Source organism: Aricia agestis, chromosome 2 (genome assembly GCF_905147365.1).
Source record: "Aricia agestis chromosome 2, ilAriAges1.1, whole genome shotgun sequence".
Lineage (NCBI taxonomy): Eukaryota > Metazoa > Arthropoda > Insecta > Lepidoptera > Lycaenidae > Aricia > Aricia agestis.
The window spans coordinates 18,803,676-18,828,966 of record NC_056407.1 but is presented as its reverse complement, the minus strand read 5'-3'; the positions used below and the strand labels follow the sequence as shown (position 1 = coordinate 18,828,966).

General features: G+C 38.6%; 2 protein-coding genes across 8 annotated transcripts in view; one reads left to right on the top strand and one right to left on the bottom strand.

The window, feature by feature from the left end:
• The window catches only part of LOC121735368 (protein turtle), a 110,257-nt gene that overhangs the window by 56,704 nt on the left and 28,262 nt on the right, over positions 1-25,291 (top strand). The gene's annotated exons all lie outside the window — the stretch shown is intronic.
• On the bottom strand, positions 21,343-23,759 carry LOC121735420 (lopap-like). Of its 2 annotated transcripts, none has more exons than XM_042126253.1 (4): positions 23,651-23,759; positions 22,664-22,874; positions 21,829-21,930; positions 21,343-21,594 (listed from the first exon to the last, which is right to left on the bottom strand). In XM_042126253.1, the coding sequence occupies exons 1-4, from the start codon at positions 23,744-23,746 to the stop codon at positions 21,449-21,451; spliced, it is 555 nt and encodes a 184-aa protein (XP_041982187.1). In that variant the 5' UTR covers positions 23,747-23,759; the 3' UTR covers positions 21,343-21,448. The 2 variants fall into 2 exon arrangements, with proteins under 2 accessions (XP_041982187.1, XP_041982196.1); XM_042126262.1 differs by lacking the exon at positions 23,651-23,759 and adding an exon at positions 23,169-23,538.

Genomic DNA, 25,291 nt, shown 5'->3' with positions numbered 1-25,291 from the left:
CTGCTTATTAATTCCCGTTTGAAGGGAGGTAGAAAAAATATAAACCCCCAGCGTTATATCAGAAAAATGTAATTAAAGTCTATCTTTAGCTTAGGGAAGCAATTTTGACGCATTTTGATGTATGTTGGTGGATGTTTCTAATTTTTAACTGGCCTTCAAGAAGCCGTCGCATCACGGCTTAATATTGACTTGACATTACCCGACCAAATAGTGAAGGTTCGCCATCCGCCGAATGCCTACGCAATGTCTCTGATGAATGATGGTTCTCTTTGATAGATTCGATAGAATCAATGTCGGTTTCTGGAAATGTAACCACTAACAGCAGTTAGTGGTTACATTTCCAGAAACCGATAAATCAGCGAACTTGACAATTAAACCTAACCAACCCAAGTTGACAACCTATGTTTAAACCAATTAAATCTAGTTGCTTGCTGGTTATACTATGATTTGTATAACGGACTCCCGTTGTTATTGTAATTGTACTCACGAGCTGCTGCACTCTGCTGCAGTTATCTACATCTATTATTTTTAATTGTGTTAAGTACTACATTTTAGGATTAAACTTGTACTAAGCCGATGATATGTGGAACCCAGGTAAAACCCTCATAGACACAATTCTTTTGCCTCGAACTTTGCTTTATCCGCAGGCTATCTCACTGAGAGAGAGAGAGAGAGTGAGATAGCTTGAGATCGAAGCTAAATTCGTGAAAAACATAATATACATATAGCTTGTTATACTTATAGCTTGATTTATATAATATATTATTACTATAAATGGGCATTGTCCAAAAAAAAATCATATGTACTTTTTATATTTTTTTTCGTTAAAATAGGGTATTTTAAGAATATAAATTAAATAATTTTGAAATTCATTGGCTAGTTTTTTCTCAATAATTTTTTAAAGTTTCGCTCTGACGTCATCATCGGCGGCTAATTGACCTCTGCAGTGTTTTAAATTTCCTTTCAATCTTATTTATAATGGCTGGTTCGTCAAATGCAAGTTCTCATTATGTGAAAGCTGATACGAGAAGCTTACCAAAAGTTCGAAACGTAATGTTGGTCGAATTTATTGCTAATTTAACGCAATTGAAGGTCAAACTAAGGTTAAACATATTTGTTCAAAAATATAAGTAACTAATGGGTATTTTTTTCGTTTATATACAGAAAAACGATCACTGACCTTATTCCTCGAAATGTTTTTGTAATGAGCAAAATTAAAAAAAAATGGACAATCCCCATTGTACAGCGTAAAATCTCGTATCGCTGCAGGAAATTTCATAACAGGCCGTCATACCGTCAGAGGTGAATCACTCTGTATATTATTATCTGTGTTCCGTGCAGAGGAAGCCGCAACTTTTTATCACGGCCGGCTTATAGGATCTAAACTTATACCGAGAAGTCCGTGTGATGTGATCGAGATATTCTATAATATTATATATATTAATATTTTATTCATTGCAAGCTCAATTCGTAGTATTAAAAAAGATTGGTTTAACTTCTATTATCCTGTGTGTAATATTGACTTCACAAAATTTGCGCCCGACCTGACGCTGCCGAAATCCTCTTTTGGCGAAATGTCTTTTTTTTTGCAACAAAAAAAACATCGATTAATCTTTAAAACTAATGAAGCAACTAATTATTTTTTACATAAGGCCTAGGCCTAGTTTATTTTGTTCACAAAATACGTCTTGTCAAAATGAAGCTACTCACAAAAAATTTGCTTGATAGTATTAAAAAAAATTGTACCAGTGAACCCTGACTACAGTGTTGACATCTGTTGACATGATATTTAACCCAGGTTTGACCGAGATCTACGGATGTGGGCTAAGCCAATAGAAATATCACGGTGCATTTGCTAGAACTACTTACAGGCAACTTGTACAATGTTATCAGATGGTTCAATTGATTGTATCGCGAGGGGAGTCGTCGGCCCGTGGAGTACCACAAGGTTCAGTTCTTAGATTGTGTGTCTTCTACTCGTATAAGCTAATTTCATGAAATAAATTAAAAACAAAAAACACAACAAGGAAGATATTAAAATAAGTACATATTTACATACTCATATTATAAATGTGAAAGTGTTTCTGACTGTTTGTATGTTACCACTTCCCAAAACGCTGAACCGATTTTGCTGAAATTTGGTATGGCGATACTTTTTTATCCCAAAAAATGTACCGTTCCGGCGACATAAACGAATTTAGGCACAACGGAGTTGCGGGTGTTATCTAGTATAGTAGCAATTATTATGTTTGTTTAAAAACTACAAAAGAATTCAATCCTATAATCCTACTTCCTACAATATTATAAAGGCTAAAGTTTGTTTGGGTGTATGGATGTATCTCTTTCAACTCTTTCACGCAAAAACTACAGAACGGATTTTAACGAAACTTTACAATAATATAGCTTTAAATACACCAGAATGACACATTTTTTGATTTTTTGATGCCATAGTAAGAAAAGTCAACTTCCAATGTCTAGTCTAGACAGTCAAAGTTCGAATAGGATCTAGAATCTAGATCATATTCAAGGGTCAGCAGCTAAAGCCTAAACCTATAGAAAATTAATTTGAACATACCTCGAGTCCCGGAAAATTCATTACTTTAAAAGCGGAAAAATTTACGGGACAAAATCTAGTTTGAAATAATGAAACTTTTGGTCACAAAACTATTTTCCCATATCGATATTATAAACGTTTGTTTGTAACAATAAAATATGCAAATCGCCATGAATATTAATGAAACGACCCATTATATTCTCGTATACGATGAATAAGCGTCGAATCAATACAGATTATCGCCGTAAATAAGTCAAATCAACATCTTTACGATGGAGTATTAATACGAGTATTTCTACATGTTTAACACTCACAGAAAAAAAAACATGGCACTTCGGAGGTCTCAGCAGAAGTGAAAAATTTAAAAGATAGAGAAAAAAGAGAGAAAGAGAAGTATACGTTTCACCGCAAAAAATAATTAAATCCATTTGTACGAATTTTCCTTCATTGTCCTACGAATTCTTTCATCGTCCTACGAATCTTCGATCAGGTGACCTGGGGGGTGAGCCGAAATCATTTCGTTTTCGCTTCGTTATAGAATCGCCGATGAAAATGTATGGAATTGACATAAGCGTTCGTTATGACGCTGACGTTCAACTCGTCTAAAGTCAATTCCATACATTTTGATTGGCGATCCTATAACGAAGCGAAAACGAAAAAGTTTCTGCTAAATGGCCAGATCGAAGATTCGTATTCGTATATAATATGTCCTGACTTCCAACGCGTGTTTACCTTTTTTACCAATCACAAGAAAATGCTAAACGCCAACTAAAGAAGTTTTAACTTTAATAATAAAATAGACCATCTTTGATCGATTCTTGAGTAAGAATAATAACAAATTTTATTCTTGTTTGAGTCGGTTTCGAAACTTTATCCGCATTTATTGATCAACGCTTAGCTCAATCGTTTATTTCCTGTTGTCGAATCCGATTCGAAACGCAATTTTGGTCCCGATTCCCGTTTGGATCGGATTCGAAACCATATTGCTAGTCAACACTTAATCTTTTATTTGTCGCTGCTGTCAAATCCGATGTAAATTTTATTCAAATTCCAATTAATCTAGCAGATAGATTAATCCATATTATTAGGGCCTGTTTCACCACCTTCTGATAAAGTGCCGAATAGGCTATTCACAGCTTTTTTGACAGATTCTCCATACTAAGTGGTGGATAGCCTATAATTCGGCACTTATCAGGAAGTGGTGAAACAGGCCCTTAATATCATAAATGTGCAAGTTCAATTTCGATGAAATTTGATATAGAGATACTTTGACGCCTTAAAAGGATATAAGTAGAAAAGTGTTTATCCAGGAAACAAATACGGTTCTCACGATAACTTTTCAACGAACTAGTTTTTAACTATATATTTCTTGAGCGACAAACTGATATAAACGCAAAAAAAATGCGGGCAACACCTAGTTTATACATAAGGCGAGGCTGACCTGCTACATGGGCCACACCGCCGCTCCGCCAAGATTCACTCATCAAATATTCACGTGTGGAGGTATGGTTGCCGTTTTACTGCCCCCGCCCCCGCCCTCGCCACCCGCCCTCACTACCCCGCCCTGAAACAACTGAATGTGCTAAAATCAATAACTGTTGTTTGACATTGGGATTAAAGTGCGAACTGTCAATTCTACAATTGAGTGAATAGAAAAGAGGTGTTCTTGAGGTTTTTGGTTTGATGGAGTTGTAATGATGGTAGTTGTCGGTATAAATTGGCCATGCTGCTTTAGATGGCCCATTTCAGAAAGATATTAGATGTCACGTTTTAAGTTTGCAGTCCAATAATTTTGCTGCCTATACTTGTGCCAGACTGACAGACGATGAATTATAATTTAAATACTTGTGCCAGACTGACAGACGATGAATTATAATTTAAATACTTGTGCCAGACTGACAGACGATGAATTATAATTTAAATACTTGTGCCAGACTGACAGACGATGAATTATAATTTAAATACTTGTGCCAGACTGACAGACGATGAATTATAATTTAAATACTTGTGCCAGACAACTGCGTTTTGCGTTAAAATCCTTACATAAAATTCAACTTTAATACACTCAAATCCACTAACATACTTATTACAATAGAATATTCCATTTATTCTTCTAATCTTAGTGGGTAGAAGATGCTCAGTTTGTCATGTACTACAGTACTGTTGACAGGTTACCAAAAGTTACCGTAACCTTCACAACCTCTTCTTGCGACATTATGTTGACCTTATCACAACTTCCTCCAATGTGGGTGTAGCGTCGGTACCTACTCGAGTTTAGAGAAGCGTCTGCGAGTTATTCTAATTGTAATCAATAATCATAGATCACTGCTCACAAAGACACAAGTAGCGTTTAAATATACAAAATATAACTACTTTTCGTTTATAAGTTTATAACTATTAAAAACTAGTTAGACTCGTGTCACTTTAAAACCTTGACACTTTAAAACCTTCACTGGACTTCTACGAATATTTTAAGACTAAAATTAGGCCAATCCGTTCAGCCGTTTTCGAGTTTTAGCGTTACTAGCACAATGGAAAATCCATTTTTATATATATACTAGCTGTCCCGGTGAACTTCGTGTCACTTTAAAACCTTCCCTGGACTTCTACGAATATTTTAAGACTAAAATCAGCCCAATCCGTTCAGCCGTTTTCGAGTTTTAGCGCGACTAACACATTTGAAAATCTATTTTTATATATAAGATATAAACTATAAATGTACTAAGTATCAGCGAAATCGATTCAGATGGCGAACGTACCTACATAATTTAATCGGGCTATGTCATGCCCGGTCGACAGAAAATCACCATTGACTACGAGTAGATAGTTGATACAACCAACAAATAGCGTAGGTCCGCAAAATTAACTGCTCTGATGGTACCTACCTATGATTTTAATTAAAATTAATTAGCAACAATATCTACTCAAACACGTAACCTCCACATTTTCCTGGTAGAAAAATGAGGTGACGTCTAGACTCGCTCTAGCTGGAAGGGGCAACGACCTATCAGGGCTGGAAAGCACTCCAGACTAAATAAGGGCTCGTAGATTCCGACTAATAAGGCTTCTTTACGAGCCCGCCGCCGTGCGCTCACAATTTAGAATTCCGACTAAGCGCGTACGTATTTCGAGTGAAACGTTTCGAGTGAAAATCCGAGCTTCATTTTCCAATTAGACTCCGAAATCATTCAAATTTGAAATTTATCTATCGAATTAAATTTGATTTCGCTCGGCCGAAAGCGGCTTACGTTCGAGCAGATTGGAAATGGAAAAATACAGATGATATTCGTAATTAATTTTCATTTGACGTTCGTAACTTTAATTTATCCGCGACTAAAATTTAACGGAAAATGTCTGATTCGCATTACGGGCGATTTTCGCTCGTTCATCGCGAGTCGATGGGGGTTAATTTAATTTTTCGGTCGGAGCGAATTAACGTTTTATTATCGCAGGCTGCACAATTCCGGCGCGCAGTATGACGTAGTTCCGGTCGGCGGGCGGGCGAAAATAGCCCCTATTGGCTCGCGGCCAACGTGTCGCTTCATTTTGTTTGCTTGATAGGTATTTGCGAATAATTATCGCGCTGCGGCAGATGCGCTAGAACCTAACCCAATTGTTTAAACACACCAAATTATTGCAAACACGGTACAACGTTCGCCAGATCAATGTATATAGCCTGATAACATGAAAATCAATTCAAATGATTACTCATCAATGTTCATTTAATACTGAGTAATGTTTTATGTACCTTTAAAGTGTAAGTATACTGTATTTATTACTAAGTATTATTAGTATTAAGACTTATTAATAATTAATTTTTCACGAAATATCTGGATTAAAATTGGGCCTGAAGTGAATTGTGAAAATCTCTTTAGTATAGTAGGTAGGTAAGTTAGGTATTTTTTGTACAGGGTTTCAATTTTTCTTGACCCGAGAGTCGACCCGCCACCCTGCGAAAGAGGCCCAAGAGTTGGGTTAGGTTAGGAACCTCAACTTATAGGTCCCGTGGAACCTATAAGATTGAGCCGGCACGAAGCAATACACGTTGTAGAGAAAATCCTTAAGCATATCGACATCGTCTCATCACTAGCGCGATGCAAAAGACTGTCCCTGCCATCTGTCGGTGAAATTAATCAACTAATTCATAACACTTATGTTACGTTAAAAATTTCAAAAGAAGGATTGTTACTTAAGCTTTTAGATAAATGCGGTAAGTAATGTGCGCTCGTCGGATAAAAGAATATCGATCATTGCCCTATAGCTGCTTATTTCTTTAACAAGTGCAAGAAAATATTTGTATTCTCAGACCTTGTGTGAAACAAAAAAATCATTATTTTCGTGTGCAACCTTAACTGACAAGCTGGTTCAATAGCCGAATTTATCTCAATAGCGGATTTCTCTACACTTTGAAAGCTGCACAGCGAAGCTTTCAATGTTAACCCAAAATTCTAATAAAAAATTACAACCTATTAGGTACTTAAATGCTGAGAGATGTAATACATCAAATCTACCTTAATACCTTTGTAAGTGTGCTGCGTTAACAAACGACCACACATCATAGATTTCCATTTTAAACTGTACCTCATTGACTACTTTGTATACTTTAAGAGGGCACTTAGACAGCTTCCATTCGATAATTTCGACAGTGGAGTTAGAAATCTACAATTATGTAGAGTGCAGACGAATTTGACGTAGAGGGGCAATCAGTGGGGCTAAAAATATGGTCGTATAGCAATTCCTCTCAATCAACTCACAAAATGAATTGTCAAAACTGTCAGTCACGAATGTCAAATTGAGACCAATTCAATTGATCTAAATTCGTACTAATTTGACATTCGTGAGTTTGACCAATTCAATTGGTTTATATTCGTACTAATTTGACATTCGCGACTTTGACAGTTTTGACAATTCATTTTGTGAATTGATTGAGAGGAATTGCTATACGACCATTTTGGTCCCGCTGGTCATGGCACAATGTTATGACTCATGCCGCATGCGCATGTCAGATCCCATTTTTTCTAACTGTGCTATCGAAGTATCGACTGCAAGTTGTCTTTATACCCACTAGTATGGACATAAAACAGCTCGTTCGGGATCTCGTTTTGTCGTTTTTTGTGACGGACGCGACGTCGCAAAGACAACATTATACACCCAGGACCGGGACCTTGCGGCTTGTAACTAGATCGCCATGTCGTAAAAATGGGCTTTTTATTTTCCTGTGCGGTTATCCAGGGAGTGCGCCATTAAAAATTAATACAACTTGAGGTCTTACTATAGAAATATGTATTATCCTTTCTGTTTCATTGCCAGCTGAGCTCTATTACGAGGGCTGCTATTTATGTATCCGGAATTAAAAAAAGAAACAAACATATATCATTTAATATGGTTTTATTGCTTTTCAAAATATTCGCCGCGATGATCGACACACTTTTGCATACGCTGGAACCAATTTTCATAGCACTTTTTCCATTCTGATTGAGGTATCTCCAAAACGTGCATTTTGAACGCATCAACAGCCTCTTCGCGGCTCGAAAAACGTTGACCACGTAATTTGTTCTTCGCGTATGGAAATAAAAAGAAATCGTTAGGTGCCAAATCAGGGCTGTACGGCGGATGACCAGTCAATTCGATCTTTTGACCCTCCAAAAACTGAGTTGTTTCAGCTGAGGTGTGACAGCTAGCATTGTCGTGATGTAATATGATTCTGCGTTGTCGGTTGTCCTTTCTTATTTCTTCAAAGACTTCTGGTAAACAAATGGTCGTATACCATTCAGAATTAACCGTTTTACGATTCTCTAATGGCACTGTAGCCACATGTCCATTAATTCCAAAAAAACAGGCGACCATTTGCTTCAAAGTACTTTTTGCACGAGTAACTTTTGTTGGTTTCGGCTCATCTTGGAACACCCACACCGTTGACTGTTGTTTAGTTTCGGGGTCATATGCATAGATCCAAGATTCATCACCTGTGTAGATATTATAAACGGCTTTTGACGTACCACGGTTGTATTTTTTTATAATTTTTTTGCACCAATCGACACGAGCCCGTTTTTGATCGATTGTCAAGTTGTGCGGAATCCAACGCGAACATATTTTTTTTACAGCCAAATGTTCGTGTAATATCTTATGTATGCTCGTCATACTTATGCCTAAGGACGCCTCTATCTCGCGATATGTAACATGACGATCACGCATTATTAGTTCCCGCACAGCATCTATATTTTGTGGGACAACAGCTGTTTTGGGCGACCTTCTTTATTTTCATCCGTGAGCATAGACCGCCCACGATTAAACTCACTGTACCAGTGATAAACAGTGGTTTTTGATGGTGCTTCATCTCCAAAAGTTGCGGTGAGTTGAATAAAGCACTGTTGTTGATTTAGCCCACGCCGAAAATCGTAGTAAATCATTGCACGAAAATGTTCACGCGTTAAATCCATGGCAAATGAAGACACGCAATTTTCAAAATGACGCCACAATGGAAAAATAATTGACAGTCACATGAAACAAAATGTATTCTTCAACCAAAGAGTTCTATTTTCAAATGTTGTAATTACTTTTTAAATATTGTTCTTGTAAGTGGCCAGTTCCGGATACATAAATAGCAGCCCTCGTATTTAATAGAGACAATATTGGATAATATTCTGTTACTCCGTAAATAATATGTGTACTTCTTTACGCGTTTAAAACATCATGGTGTCGTTTTGATCAAATTCTGCATGTTCCTAGCGGTAATTAAACATAAAAGGCTATTTTTATCCCAACAAAGGACAGTGTTTCCTAGGGATAGGTACCTACAGGCTACAGCAATAACTACTAGCATTTTGCTAGCAATATCTAAAATCATCAGGCTTGATTAAAAAACCATACATAAATACTTACATTTATTCTGCTCCTCCAATTTACACTTTAATCAACGAAAAAGGATATTTAAAACGAGCAGCACCGAAATTATCAAAAATGCGTTGTATTTTCGCCGCCATATTTGTCGAAACACATCACGCGCGACGGGCTTTTGAAAATGGCGCGATATTTCGTGTAACTCCCCACACGCGATTTCGTTGGCAAAAAGTCTTGGTGTCATACAATCAGGATAATTAAAACAAGTCGGGTCGCCTGGCCCTGGTTTTCAATTTGCAAATGATGACAAGGGGGCGTGGTGGGTGCGGGCCCCGTTTTGTTCGCTTTCCACATTTTTTTGTACCCGCATGTAATGTTTTGCCTTATCAATTTAGACAAAAATAACTTTTTCCTATGAAGGTGAACGCACATCCGAACCGAACGCAATTCTGAGGTTTTGAAAAATTCTATAAAAAGACAATCGTTTCGTTCTACGCGTTCGGCTCGGATAATAGCGCATTTATTTAAAAATGAAGTAAAAAAAAATATCTTTATTTAAAACGCACGATATCAAATCTTAACGAACACCGGTTGTCATTGCGAATGATAATGCTCGATCGCTTCGTATGTTTTGAGGGAAAGCGGCGGTTTTGATTACTTTATTGTGGCCGAGGCAGATAGAGGAATAAACATTTTCCACGATTCAATCCACCTCCCGCTGCTGCGAATGCAAATCCATCCACAGACTTAAGCGGAAACGTGTAGAAATAACAGGAAGGACTTAACAAAATATTACCATATCTATGAAGTCGCTTTGAGTGCTATATTTACAGTCGCTTCGGGGCTTCCTTAAAAATTCACCGAGTCAAAAAGCACTTTATGCTTTAAAGTTTCTACTGAGCTACATTCATCACTCTGAAATTATTTTTAGTTTGTCTCGGATACTCTTTTGGATCGTATTTAAATTCCAAAGCTATGCACTTTAATGGCAAAAACGGCGTTAATAAAGTCAACGAAATTATAACTGTAAGAAAGTTTCACGTAAGTAAAATCGATAAGCGAGTGGCGCGGGTATCGATTGAGTATTATTGCACACAATTCTGAACACACTTGACAGTTGACATTGTCATGTAGGTCAACCGGCCGACCCCGCCCCCGCCCGGCTCACCCTACTAATGAAATAATACCACATATTCCATAACTCAGCAATAACAGTAAAATGTAGGAAATTGTAAGAGTCACACTATTCATATTAGGCCGTGCACACACGCCCTGAATCGCGTGCCGGCACACGACCAGGCGCAGTCTGAATGGGGGGGGGGGTCACAGGGGACATGACCCCCCCAAAATCTAAGGTCAAATTGAAAAATCTCAAAATCTTGCCAAATAATAATTAGGAAATTTCTAGCTATCCCCTAACCACCACTGCGTCCGACCTTAGACAGCAGCTGTCAACCCAGAACCGTCCGAGGGCGCAGATAAAAAAAATACTGTAGTGACTAGTGAGTGACCCCCCCCAAAAGTTCAGGTTGCGACCGCGCCTGCACACGACAAACTATAGTTTAGGCGTTCACGCCTAAATTCGTAATCAACTTAAAGCTCAAATATTCCGGAAGCGCAACTGGAACACCGGCGTTATTTATTCAACAACAAACAAAACTAGTTCTGATACACGTAGCGGCTTCCATAGGGATTGGAGATGGAGCGATTGCGAAATGTTTGTGTTATGTGTATGCCTACAAATTCAGTCATAATATTTAAGAGCCGGCAACGGGGTTCGAAGTTTGTATATGAATTGGATGGGAGGTAGAGTTCTGGAAAAACTCTACGTTTTATTATTCGTGAAGTGAAGCAACATTGCTCGATTGCGTTGCAAACGCCGCAGCGGTTCCTTACAACGTTTTAAATATTTTTTTTATTTTATACTAATATTATAAGGCTGAAGAGTTTGTTTGTTTGTTTGAACGCGCAAATCTCAGGAACTACTGGTCCGATTTGAAAAATTATTTCAGTGTTAGATAGCTCATATTTTCTCAAGGAAGATTTAGGCTATTATATTATCACGCTAAGACTAATAGGAGTGAAGAAAAAGAGGAAAATGTGTAAGTAAAAAAACTGGGAAAATTATTTGAAACTAATTATCTCACGAATTACTGGAGCAATTTTTATGTTATTTGGCACAAATAAAAAGTAGGCTACGTGAAGGTTATTAGGTTTTTTTGTGGGCTAATTTGACTGTGAAATTCCTAATTTACGTGGGCGAAGTCGCGCGGCATGTCTAGTATTTTAATACTTCTGTTGCGTTGCGATATCGAAAGCTGTGTTTTGACAAAACAACGAACAGGACATGAAGTGGAAAACCGAAAGATGCATGAGGCGTCTGAACTAGTATTAGCGTCTTAACTGTCGTTAATACAACGTAGCAATGCGTTATTTCAACGCAACGTGCAATGCACCGGAGCAATATGGGTCAAGACTCAGGCCAAGCCAACACTTCGTTGCGGCGTGCCATCGTATTTTTCTAATAAAAAACGAGCAAACGCGTCACCTGATGGAAAGCAACTACCGTCGCCCATGGACACTCGCAACATTAGAAGAGCTGCAGGTGCGTTGCCGGCCTATAAAAATGTTTTTGCGACGCCGCAACGTTGTGGCATACAGCATACAATACTCGCTCGCACTCGTGTAATGTATATTGTATAACGAGCGCGGAGATATCTGCTGTCAAGTGGCATGATTTGAGCGATATCGAAGTACCCCCAAAGGGTTGCCCGCAGCTGGAGCTGTCAGCGTGATTGATCTGTCATCGCCTCCTCCTTCCCCGGCGAGCGTCGCACCGCAATTTGTGCCAGTACATTTGAATAATACATGCATTCCCGCCTCTTATCTACTAATTAATGTTCGTATACACTCGCGCCGCTCCGACTATCTTATTTATACCCGACTAGTGTCGGCCATGAATTGCGAACTGGATATAACGAAGTGGTTTTGAATTAAGCTTAACTGAAACAAAGAAAACAGTGCCCGATTTTACTACTTTAATGTAACAGTAAGTTAGTAACATTTTGGTTCTACTACTTTAATATAAACTTCCTTAATTACGTTTTATCATTCGTAGTTCCATACTTAATTTAATATTATAAAATAAAAGGGTCTGTCTGACTGTCCATCTGTCAGTCTGTCTATCTGTTACCCCTTCACGCCCAAACCGACGAACCCATTTTTCGGAATTTTTTACTGAGATATTTTGAGTCCCAGGAAAGGACATGAGATATTTTTTACCCCAAAAATGTACAGTTCCCGCGTGATAAACGAGTTTTGGCGCTACGAAGTCGCGGGCTTCATCGGGTACAATATAAATGAAAATATTTGGAATTTTTCGGATTTGGGATATTTGGGATTTGAGACGCTTCACGGAAATAAAGAGACAGTTCGCTTGAACATAATATGAAGGTGTAGACAAGGAATATAAATAAATAGTTAAAGGTTCGCGCACAGTTTGTCGGGTCGCATCGCATTGACGGATTTTAACGCTCACTGTGCCGGGGCGTGCCGGGGCGGGTCGGCGCGCAACGCATTGACGGATTTTGAGCCGAGGCTTGCCGGGCCGCATCGCATCGCATCCGCGCGCCGCTTGCTATAGCACACTATTGCCGGGGCGTAGCGGGTCTTGTCGGGCCGTGTCGCATTAACGGAAATCCGCCGAGCAAAATTCCGCGCCGATGCGCCCCGGCACAGTGTGCGATACGTGCATCCGCTTCCATACAAATTGTATGGAGGCGGATTTTTGCGATGCGCCCCGGCACGCTGAGCCCCGGCACGGCCCGTCTCAGTGTGCTCACTCCTTAAAGCCTTAAAACGCATTTATAAAGTTATTCTATACATTCGGTTAGGGTTGATCAACGTCTTGAGTCTTGGTCAATATTGACAGGGCTCGTGTAGCCAGAAGCGCGAGCGTTTTATCCTTGAGGATTATCTCGATATCTGGTTTGGAACGGTCAGCAAAATAGTTTACCTGCTCAGCTCTAGACCGTCAGATTTGAATATAATATTTGCAAATGTTGAAAAGCTTTCTGCTTACTCTACTTTTAACTGGATGTTCTCGTTTTAACTGGATGTTCTCGCTTGAGTATGGTTTGCAAATTAGGGGCATATAAGGACCACCACGTACTTGCGACTAAGGCGGTAACACATTTGCGACTCCTGAGTTATGCCTATCCAAGGGCGCCGGTAACGCTTTCCGCCAGGCGATGCGTTTACTTACCTGCCATTCCATGCATTATTCGAAAAGAGCATTTTAACCTCAATTTTTTACCATTGTATTTTTCATAATAGGCTCCAATGATATTTTTATGGCCTCTAACAACTTACATGTCCTACCTCCCATATGGTCATAACGTGTGAAAACTCTTGAGGTTTTCTCATTAGAGGGCCGGCCGTGGGAGTTGGGATCGATGTTGGAGGGCCCTCGCCGTAGTTTCCGCTCTACAAACTTTCTTCCCCCACAATAACGCCGCTATCTTTTTCATAATTCTATGTTGTACCTGCTGAGATTAGTCTTTGTCTTTGCGCGTCGGTGTTGATATTATATTGTTTATTTTTGGGTTTTTGGTAAGTATCAAAATATTGTACAAAAGCAATACAATAAAATATTATGCTTGTTGTTTTAATATGCGTTTTACGATAGACATATTATAGTGCCGAAATAAAGCTTAATAATATTACATTCGCTAGTTTCTCATGAAGCTAATATACCTAGTGGAATAGAGAAACAAAGGCCTGAGCAAAAGAGATATCACTATCTGTAACACTGCTTGGTAAAAAGAGACGTGTGATAACTGATACATGACAGCAGGACTCGTTTTTTTGACGTCCAGTCGGCACTTAACGGCACGTTGACAATTTAATCTCATAGAATTCATTTTCAATCATGCTTGTGTAAGTGTATACGTACACATATTTTTACACACAGATGTAAACCAATTTCGGTTTCGTTTGACAGCTCGAGATTGTTGCTCTATTCCGCTAGATATATTAACTTTATGTCAAAAATGTAGGTATTGCATTTGGCATAACGCATCGCTGTGTCATGCCGCTTGCGATGTGTGAACCGATCTCATACATCTTTGACGTCTAACCTCACTATCGAAACTAGCCAATGCAATTCGACTGAGGGCCTAGACAAGCGGCAAGCGATTATCGTAAACGCCAACGCCGCAGGGCCCGATCTAAGGGGGGGTGAGCCGGGCATTTGCCCAGAGCGGCAAAAATGAGGGGCGGCGAAATTGACTTATTCCTATCTTCCAACCTAGCCATCCACCACTTAAGTTTGAGAATTTTACCAGCTAACCTACCTTAAGTTTGCTAGTGGAAATATTTGAGTATTTTACTTAAATATTCCTCGCCCTATTTTCCCCCAACAAATATGTTTCCTGTATATGTAAAGGGCGGCAAAAATGATCTTTGCCTAGAGCGGCTAAATGGCTAGATCGGGTCCTGCAACGCCGCAAAATGTATGGGAGTATTCGCTAGCGAAGCGATGACTTATGTCAAATCGTATACATTTTGTTAGCGTTTACGATAATCGCTTGCCACTTGTCTACTAGGGCTCAGATAACTTCAGTGTACTTTTGAAAGACGGTTCGTACCTATAATATCAAATGTACTGACTACTGACAACATACGACTATAACTTTAGAATTATTATTTTTATACGATAGTGCACAAAGGAAATGCATGGAAATTGCATATGAAGTACGTATAGAGGTAGGAAAGGAAACATAAATAAGTGCTTGGACAGATAATTTCACATACATTCCCCTTCTAGATTGCTTGTTTTCCGGAAGGACACTGATATACAATGTTTGGTGAAATGTTTTTCTGATACAAAAACATTTTTTTATTCGTTTATCGCGCGGGTACCGTACATTTTTCTGGGATGTGTCATATGTCATTGCCCGGGACCTAGGTACCTTTATACCACATTCAAATCGATCCAGCGGTTTGGGCATAAAGAGGTAACAGACAGACAGACATACTTTTGCACTTATAAATATTAGTATGGAAGTATGTATTTCTCGGCAACTTCTGTAACTGCAAGTATTGCAATGAAGTTTCGTTATGCATATCATTTTCTCAGTTTTAACTACGAGCTAAGCTCGGTCTACCATATAGCAGGTATAATACACGACTGTATTCGAAATACCTGCCTAGCACCTATTAAACTCAACATAAAGAAAATCGGAAAAGTTAAAAGTACATTAGGAAGTTGATACTGAGCTGAATTTCAGAGCAAAAATCGAACATTAACTGGCGTACGTGGCGGTGCGCGGCGCGCACTGCCCTACATTCCGAAATCCACGACCACCAGTTTCATTACTAACGTACTGACTGCAGATAACTCCCGTGGTCCTTGAGCTTGGTTCTCGACTCCGGAGGTCGAGGGTTCGATTCCTGCGTTGGATCAGCTAACATGCTATTTCCATTTCAGGACAATTGACATACACGCCGTTCACCTGATTGTCTGAGAATGTTCCTCAAAAAGTCGATATCGTAACTTACCAGTGACGACGTCATAACCATGAGCATAAAAGAAGAGAGCTCTTACGTGTTGAATAAACGCTCGGGGCTCGGGCACTATAGGTACTAATCAAATTTTGAGAAAATACCTACCGGCAAGGGCGTCGCCGAGGGGGGGCAGGGAGGGGCAGCTGCCCCCCCCCCCCTAGAGATTCTAAAAAAAGTAGCCAAATATAATGCAAACCGCGACCACTATAATATTAAAATCTGGTAATAGATGTAAGGCTCGTAGTACAAGTGAAAAGCTTCATGTGCTGTCGACTTTACCTACAATTCATACCTACTTTTCTCATTTATAGAGAATAAGAAAAGTATGAATTGTAGTAGGTAAAGGTAGAGGTAAAGTCAACTTGCCCCCCCCCCCCCCCCCTGCGCCAAAGGCTGGCGACGCCCTTGGCTACCGGGCTGCCGAGCTGTATTAGTTACATTACGTTTGAAGCATTCGCTAACATATTCATTGAAATAACACACAAAACAATGAATATTTCAACTGTATTGACTCAATTAAAGAGTGTGTTCGATACGTTTGAAAAATGCTAGCTCGTTTATTTGCGCGCCGTACCTCCGACTCGCACAATCAACCCACATTGGAATTCAACCTGAGAGCTTAGATTCCACATGTCTTTACAAGAAATTTACTTCTAATTTATTACTTCATCCGTTTATTTTCTTTGCTTATCCCGTACGTAACGGATGTTTATCAAATATTATTCTAAAAGTTGATGTAAACTCTCCATAAAACGTCAGCATTAAACAGATGTTGAATTTCGGATGAAACTTCAACATGAAAATAAATCATGTGATAGAACGTAAATGATTTAAAACACGAAACCCAAGAAGATTTCAGTAGAAAACAAAAAGGTACAAACAAATACCAATCGATTTTGACACCTAATGAAGTCGCCGCGAATTTTACGATTTGAAGAATTCGATCGGCATTCTATTGAGACAGTCGGTGGAATGTAGACAAAAACAGATGACAGCACTGGCACGCGGCAGTCCCACTGGATCGAATCGTCAACTCGTGCGAAATGTGTGCGCCTGTACTGCTGACAAGCATGTAATACTATTACGGTATTCACGTTATAATGCGCTTGCGTTATGCAATATTATTAGTTGGAAAATGGAATCTATAATATTAGACATTTAACAGCATTACATAGTTGACTAATGACTATGTAATGCTATGAACCAAGCCTTGAGGCTCGGTTCTCATAATATCTGCTACTTTTGTTCTAGTACATTTCCTTCAGATAGTCCTTCGGCCCGTTCGGGTAACGCTGTGAATATTATAATTTCAAAGGTTTTCGTATAATTTGGTTTCCACTGTCAATCTTGGCGAATGGCGATGGAACGTCGCAGTGATAGAAATATGTGGTAGTAAAACAGTGTCCCGCAAATTTTTCCCCGCGATAAAACGTTAAAATATGCGTACTAAATATGCTAAGATTTCATGCGTTTTTTGTTTAAATAGAGTGATTACAACTTGTACCATAGCATGAAGCAAAACAATATACATATATGTCGATTGGCGGGCCAGCTAGTAGACCTAACATAATCTCGTTCAGCGAACTGACGCAGGTATTAATTTGCCAACTGCATCTCTCAATGCGATTTCTCGTGTGCAGGAGCAAAACTAATAACTACAGTTACACATACCACAGAAGTTTGTGTAACTTTCCGACCAGCAGCTTCAGATTTCCTGTAAATTGCACTGTATTATGTACGTGTCGTACTGACAAAGTGACAATATTCTACAATCTACAGCTATTCTGAGCATTTGTAACTTATAATAATCCTTATATAATGTTTTTCATATTGTTGTATCACATTGTTGTATAATGTATTTCTGTATAAAATAATACTTATGATTACGTACTTAATAATACTATTGTGGCGGTACACAATTTTGTAACTTTGTAAATGATAAAAACTACCTTCAACTAAAAAAAACAATAAAAATTCAGCACTCTAATTTTAAAGGTAACGAGGTCATTAAAGAATGCATACCATTCCCCATTCCTCTGTCGAGCAAATGGCCCGGAAGTGGGGAAGGCCGGGGAAGGGCGGGTGAGACCGGACACGGCGGGAACGCTTTTGTCAATTCGCCGAAACGGAATTCAATCAAATAAATGAAGAGTTCACATGCTACTCGAATAAAGTTCCCAGTACTGATCCTGCTGCTTAACCGAATCGGATAAAATCATGAAAGAAAATGTCAGCAACAAACAGAACTCCAAAAAACCCGAGTGCTTAGTTCGTTCGTGCGCGAGTCCGACTCGCACTTGGCCTATTTTATTATTATTCGTAGTTACGAGCGAAAAAAACCTAAAAAAATCACGTTTCTTGTGTGGGAGCACCCCTTAAATATTTACTTACTTAAAACTGTTACCATTATTAATTACGAGCGAAAAAACCTAAAAAAAATCACGTTTGTTGTATGGGTAAATGTTAATTTTATTGCGTTTTTCAGTTATCTATAGCGGTTCTTGAGTTACAACCTTGAGACAGACGGACAGACATCGTAGTCTCATTAATAGGATCCTGTTTTAACTCTTTGGGTACGGAACCCTAAAAACTAAATCGGCCCAGGGTACGGAGAGTTTACTTTTAAAGACGCAGCACGGCTCAAAAGTCGTTAAAATGACGCACGAGTCTACTGTAACAGATTATTTTGATGTACTACGCTACAGAGCCTATATTTTTAATGAAAGTACAAATAAACATTGTATTTCGGATATGAAAACAGTTTCTATTATTGTATTTATTTGGACGCCACAAGGGTGTTATCGTTCACTCCGCTTGTTTGGTGTTCACTTTCACTCACTGATCGATGAGGGTAAAAATAAACAACTATCTTAGTTTATTGAGGGATACGATATTTTACTTTTAATAAACTGTAAAACTTTGTAAAGTTACCTAGACAAGCGGCAAGCGATTATCGTAAACGCCAACGCCAATGTCACAAAATGTATGGATTTGACATTAGTATTCGCTAGCGAAGCGATGACTTATGTCAAATCGCATACATTTTGTAGCGTTAGCGCTTTGCCACTTGTCTACAGGCCCTGCGCTGACCGCTAAGCGTTACTGAAAAACGCTTCCTACAATCTCATACATCCCGAGACATCAGCGCTGGCGGCGCGCGAGCGGTCAGCGTCAGACTAAAATCAGCCTTATATTATGCGGTATGTCCACCTTGACTAAGTCTAGATGGGCCTATATAGGCGATTGCGAACGTGTCAAGCTAGTCCATCAAAGTTTGTTGTGCATGCTAAAGACGGCTTCGCTATCATACTTAGCCAAATCAAATTCAAACGTAGAGGATCCTTTAAGTTTGACAATAAGCTCAGTCGAGAAATTATAGGCCTATTTTCAAAAATATACTAATGAATACCATAACATGAGTTTTGTAACTGTGTCTTTTAATAGTATGACGTAACAGAAATAATCTTGTTATACTATACAGTAATAACTAGCATCACTGCCATTAAAACTTGCCCTTACTCGACGCAGCCGGGGTAGGTTACCGTTTAGTTAAAGCTGGAAGGTAAGGAAGGTAAGTACAATAATGAAGTTATCAGCCCACTTCCGCGCGGAGGCTGCCACGCGCCGGCCGCAGCTTATCGATACCACCGCCCCCATCTAGCCCCCCACGGCCCCCACCGCCCCCGCCAACACTCCTAATCCCTAACTTACTTATAACTGGAGCGTTTACGAGATTCTTTATATTTGAGTAGCGAAAGCTTATTTTGAGTCGCCGTTATTAGTTCAAAATCTTTTATGTGAATTTCTGCCTAAAAAAGCTTAGAGACCCGTATTCTTGTTACAATATACTCACGGTTTTGCGGTGGTAAATATAATTAATGGTTATTGGTTCTCTACCTACTTACTACTTTTCAATTCTTCTTTTAATTACTGTTATCTAATAAATAAATAACAATATGTTACTCTGAGAACTGGCAATATGCATTACGAGGCGAGCTATCAAAAACACTTAGAGCCCCCGCAGACTGCAGACTTTCAGTCGGCCGACAGTTTGATCGAAAGCTTAGGGTGAAGCCAAACGAGCTTAATTTAATGTGCGTTGTGAGTCGCAGAATTTCGGCCGGCAGAAATTCTGCTGCATTCAGTTTCATACAAAAGTCCTGTGTGAATCACACACAAGCGTAATTTTGTATGAAAAGATATTAACGCGACCGAAATTCTGCGACTCACGACTCACTAAACTACGCTCGTTTGGTTTCACATTTAATCAGTACCTACGAAGATGTATGAAAGTGTGCACACTAAACGTTTTGTATCGGCTGATAATAATGTACTGAAACCCCAATTTGTTCAAACTATCAGCCGACTAAAAGTCTGTAATATGCGGGCCGTGGGGGCTCTTAACTTAAAATACTTTACAAATCCGAATAAGCATTTTAATATGGCGTGCAGTTTAGAGATAATAACGATGAAAATCAAACATCGTGACTTCACGCTACTTATTACATTCCAATTTCCAGAGTTTCCTAAGCAAAGTATTATATTCTAGAATGTTATTGCAACAAAACCTTACAGAAATATGTTTAAACGAGACAGAAATTATTAAAATACGTCAGCAATGTCAAACGCATACAATATAACGCGACGGAATTTCGGAATGGTGTATCATCGGTAATTTAAAATACATTGCAGGCGGAATCAAGCCGAACATCCGCTGCGGAAATTCGACATAGTGTGTTTAGACACTAAGCGTCGCGTTGCGGTCTGAATTGATCCTTATTTGACGAAAATCGCGGTTATTTAGTTTTCCACCTATGCCGTTAACGTAGTTTTGATATTCTTCTTTAATTATTATTTCTTCACTTTGATTTTTATTCGCATACTCTTTAGGCTTCTTTCCTTTTTGGTGTTATCCTTAGGGAACAATTTTAGGGCTCGAACCCCTGCTTTTTCTGGCCCCTGACAATAGGCGTAAAATATTTACGAAGGGGCCACTGTATTTCTATAATCTACAATTTAAATTAACACACATCAATATTTTTTTAGTAAAGTTGTCGTCTAAGTTCACTGTTGTTGTGAAATAAGTGACGTAAATATGAATTCCGAACTAATATTATAAATGCGAAACTGTTTCTCTGTCTATTTGTTACCTCTCTGCCCAAACCGAGGAATGCTGAAATTTCGTATGGATTTTTTTTTATTTCATTGAGTCCCATGGAAGGAGAAAGGAAAAATAAAATAATTCGGGAAAGTATAAATTCGGATTACCTGATGCTAAGCGATGGCCACGCAAATTGTATCCCAAATAAGGTACGGACAGTTAAATAAAAACTTCAAATTAAAAAAAAAAGTTGTATTCCCAAAGCGCTACTTCCATTTTCAAAAGGTCAACCTCTTGAACAAGATAATTATTTCATACCATTACTTTTACTTGTAGAATGTCTGTCTGTCTGCCACTGGACACGCTGTAAGCACTTTAGAGAGACGTTAATTAACTTTACATGTTTGATCAGTGAAGTGATCCCAAATAAGTTTGTCCCAGCTTAAAAATGGCGTTCTCGCGAAAAATCCTTTTATTCTAGTCATACTCTCGCCGTCCAATTTCTTCGTTCGAGATAATATCCACGTGTAAACTGAAATATGTGCAGAACATGATTTTTTTTTGCAGAAGTTACAAGTTGAAAAACTTAAATATTATATAATATTACTATAATATAATATAGTCATGCAAAGCACATTCATGTTTGAGAAAACTGCGAGCGAACAATTTAAATAAGAATATAATTAATAAATAATATCTTGTACAATATACGAATTCATCATAACATTATATAGAATTAAAAGATCTCTGTTGAATGGCTTCTTACCATGTTGCTGGTTAGACTTGATGGCGCAGTAGTAGATGACCACATATTTATCATAATCTATCAGCAGTATCTCCACTGGGACATTGTTTGTGCCTTCACTGTCTGAAAAAAATAACATGCTCTATACAATACGATTAAGCAGATTTTTACGTTTCCCTCTCGGCACAGTTTAGGTCGCACATTCAAAATAACTAATTAGAGTATACAATTCAAGCCAGCCCTCAACTTTTTTTTAAACTTGAACAAAAATCAAGGAAGAAACCCGACTAATAGGCTGCCTTTCTATCATAGATGCGTTGCGAAGAATGTGACTTTAAGATCCAATAGAGAGGTTCTCAAAAACATATTCCTCACAAAATTCTCCGACAGAAATACCTATTGCCTAGTTGCCTAGTAAGTTAACATTTGAGTTGAAATGCGACATGTAGTTAACGCTCTAGAGTCAATTCAAACCGCAACGCGACGCGTAGATGCACTTCAAAATTTGTATGGATTTGACAGATTCGCAAGACGTCTGACGTCTCACGCAATTGAAATCTGTCAATTCAGTACAAATTAAGAAATGCATATTATATACGCCTCGCGTTGCGGTCTGAATTGGCCCTTAAAGGTTTTAAACTCTGAAACGAACTGTCACCAGCAGTATTTCCGGACCTATACGACCTGCAAACCTTCAAGTAGAGAGCGTAATCCCTCTTAAAAGGCCGGCAACGCACCTGCAGCTCCTCTGATGTTGCGAGTTTCCATGGGCGACGGTAGTTGATTTCCATCAGATGACCCGTTAGCTCGTTTGCCCCCTTATTTCATAATAAAAAACATAAAAACTCTTTTTAACCTGCGTAGACTTTAGACACGTAGTCTATATAACCCTTGCGCTCGTCGAACTCGATGACTCCCTCGAAGGTGACCTGCCTGTTGTTGAGCACCGTGCTGATGACGAACATGGTGTTACCACCTTCCACCTTGTGACGGAGGGACACGCAGTCCCCGCGGTTCTCCCACGTGTTGTAGAACCTGGCCACCTCGTACCATGTGCCTTGCATGTACTATAAAGGAATGGATACAATTGTAGTCCCGAATCTGTTAAAAAATAACACTTTCTTAAAAAATGGCCCACCACTGCAACTCCAGTGTCGCCAGGATCAAAAGTGGTAACCGACCACGAAAACCCTTTGATATGATCTCAGGGGTGCACGAGGGACAAGCTAAATCTGTCTTGGGAGCCGCAACGAAATTAATTAGGAGCAGGAGATAATATTTAAATACACTTTCTAAGTCTACCGATTGAGGAACTTATCCGGCGATAAAAAAGGATTGAACTGGATGAAAACATATTTTACCTAAAAGTCCGCTGGTGTATGAGGTTTTTTGGCTGATGTTTATATATTTTGTTGTAGGTTTGTTAACGTATTGATGCTACTGAAAAGCTAGTTGATTAAAAGCTATTGCTTTTAAATCTGGCGCAGCCTAGCCATTTCAATTTTAATCGAAGGAAAATAATTGCTGCGACTTTTTGTTACCCCGGAGAACCCGCGACATCCGGCTTGAACGATACGCTAGCCAATAATTAATCATAGAGGTCGTCAATATATCTGACCAATACTGTTGTGGAAATATGCGCGTGGCGGCCAAAAGAAGATCTTCCTACCGAGCGAGATGTTATGCGCGGTCAGGCCGAAGCCCACGTGATTACCTGAAATCTCAGCTGTCGTATATATACTGACGCGATGCAGGAATGTTAGGCGAATTATGGGTACTGCCACACTATTGACTGTATAGGCGTGAATTTTGCCATCTTATAAAACGTATGAGAAACTCTTACCGCGGTTGCATTGAAGTCGCTTATGGGATCAGCATTGGGACACGTGTCAGTCGACGCTGACGCCGCGTAGGACACCAACAAAACTAGCCAAAACATTATTCTGAACTGTTTCACCACTGGTAAAGAAATGATCAAAATCACGCATTAAACAGGCTTAAATAAAAATCCACTGTGGCAGTAAAAAAGATGTCACAGCGCAAAAACTACAAGATCTACGTTTTCATTTATTTCGAATTAAATTAGAATAAAATATTCAAAATACAGTAATTAAGTCAGAAGCCGTGAGCTGATCGTCAAAATATATAAAAAGTCTGCAGTAGTCATATTTCACTGTTTTAATATAACATTACCCCCTTTAACTGGGTAAAAAATATCTTGTATTATGTAAAACTTTAAGGAAAGTCTAAAATTAGGTATAAATCATTATTATACATCCGCTGTAGGTGCAACAACATAATATACATTATTTATTATCTTTGAAACCTCTCAAATTTTAAAATCTTAAATATTAGTCAAAAATATTATAAAAAACTATGCTACTTTTAAACTATATTCATTTTGGGTGCTGTGCAATCCTGTGGCGAAGGGTGAATATTTTCGGAAGGGAAGCCGGAGTAAAAAATCTACTTACCAAAACGCTCAGCACTGATGTTCAACAATGTTAGATAATTATGCCTTTGAAAAATGCCTTTATATATATATATATATAAGTCTATGGAGTTAAGTTGTATGCGTGACGGCACATGCGGTCATTCAAAACTAAGTTTGGAAAACGAAGTTTCCTTCGACAGCAAATTATCTGTCAGACAACAGTCTATTCAGTGCCATATTTTCCCGATTACGTCAGCTGTACGAGGCACAATTAACAAATCACAATACAAATTAATTTTAATTCGTGACACTGCACTCTTCTTAACGCTAAAACAAATAACATTCGACATTCGACAACAAAAACAAACAAGTTGTTAACAAACACTCATCCGCCATTTGACTAATAACAATTTTAGTTTTTACTTCATGACTCTTTCCCGCTCGCACTTGTGCGTTGCTAATTATCCTTCCTCCGTAATAACTCGTCGAGTATCGGCTTATTTCCGAGTATATTCGCGCGTGCTCAAACGAGACAGAACATGACGATCAGTTCACAGGAATGAAAAGGACAGATGCTTACTATGAAATATCGTTGTATGAAGAAATAACCCGCTAATTTATCGACTTATATGATCTATCGGAGATGTTCTGCGCCTGCACGTTGCATTGCCGATATAAATTTGTAGGCGATTAATTATTAATTCAAACTATTTCAAGTGAGAGAAAAAGTTATTGCATATAAAATTTTGTAGGCGTTTAGTGAATTCAAAGTTTTTTAAGTATGTAAAATATTTATTTGATAAAAATGCATTTCGCCCATAGATTCGATTTTCCAAAAGGGAAGCCGACGGGAATCGGGTTATATCGACTCTTCGCCACTGGTGCAATCACTTGCCATCAGGAGATCCTTCCATTCGTTTGTATGTCCATTTCTCCAAAAAATCTATTTTATTTATTTATGTATAAGGCTAAAAGACGGATTGCGTCTTTGCTATGTTTTAAAGATTTTTAAAGTCATAATAAATAAGCTTTATTACTATTTATTAATTT

Excerpts from the sequence above, each read along its gene's own strand:
- LOC121735420 (XM_042126253.1), bottom strand. The coding sequence starts at position 23,746 with ATGTTTTGGCTAGTTTTGTTGGTGTCCTACGCGGCGTCAGCGTCGACT. Across the intron at positions 21,931-22,663 it reads CGTGTCTAAAGTCTACGCAG|ACAGTGAAGGCACAAACAAT; the intron begins GTTAAAAAGAGT and ends TATTTTTTTCAG. Across the intron at positions 21,595-21,828 it reads CAAGTCTAACCAGCAACATG|TTTACACGTGGATATTATCT; the intron begins GTAAGAAGCCAT and ends CACATATTTCAG.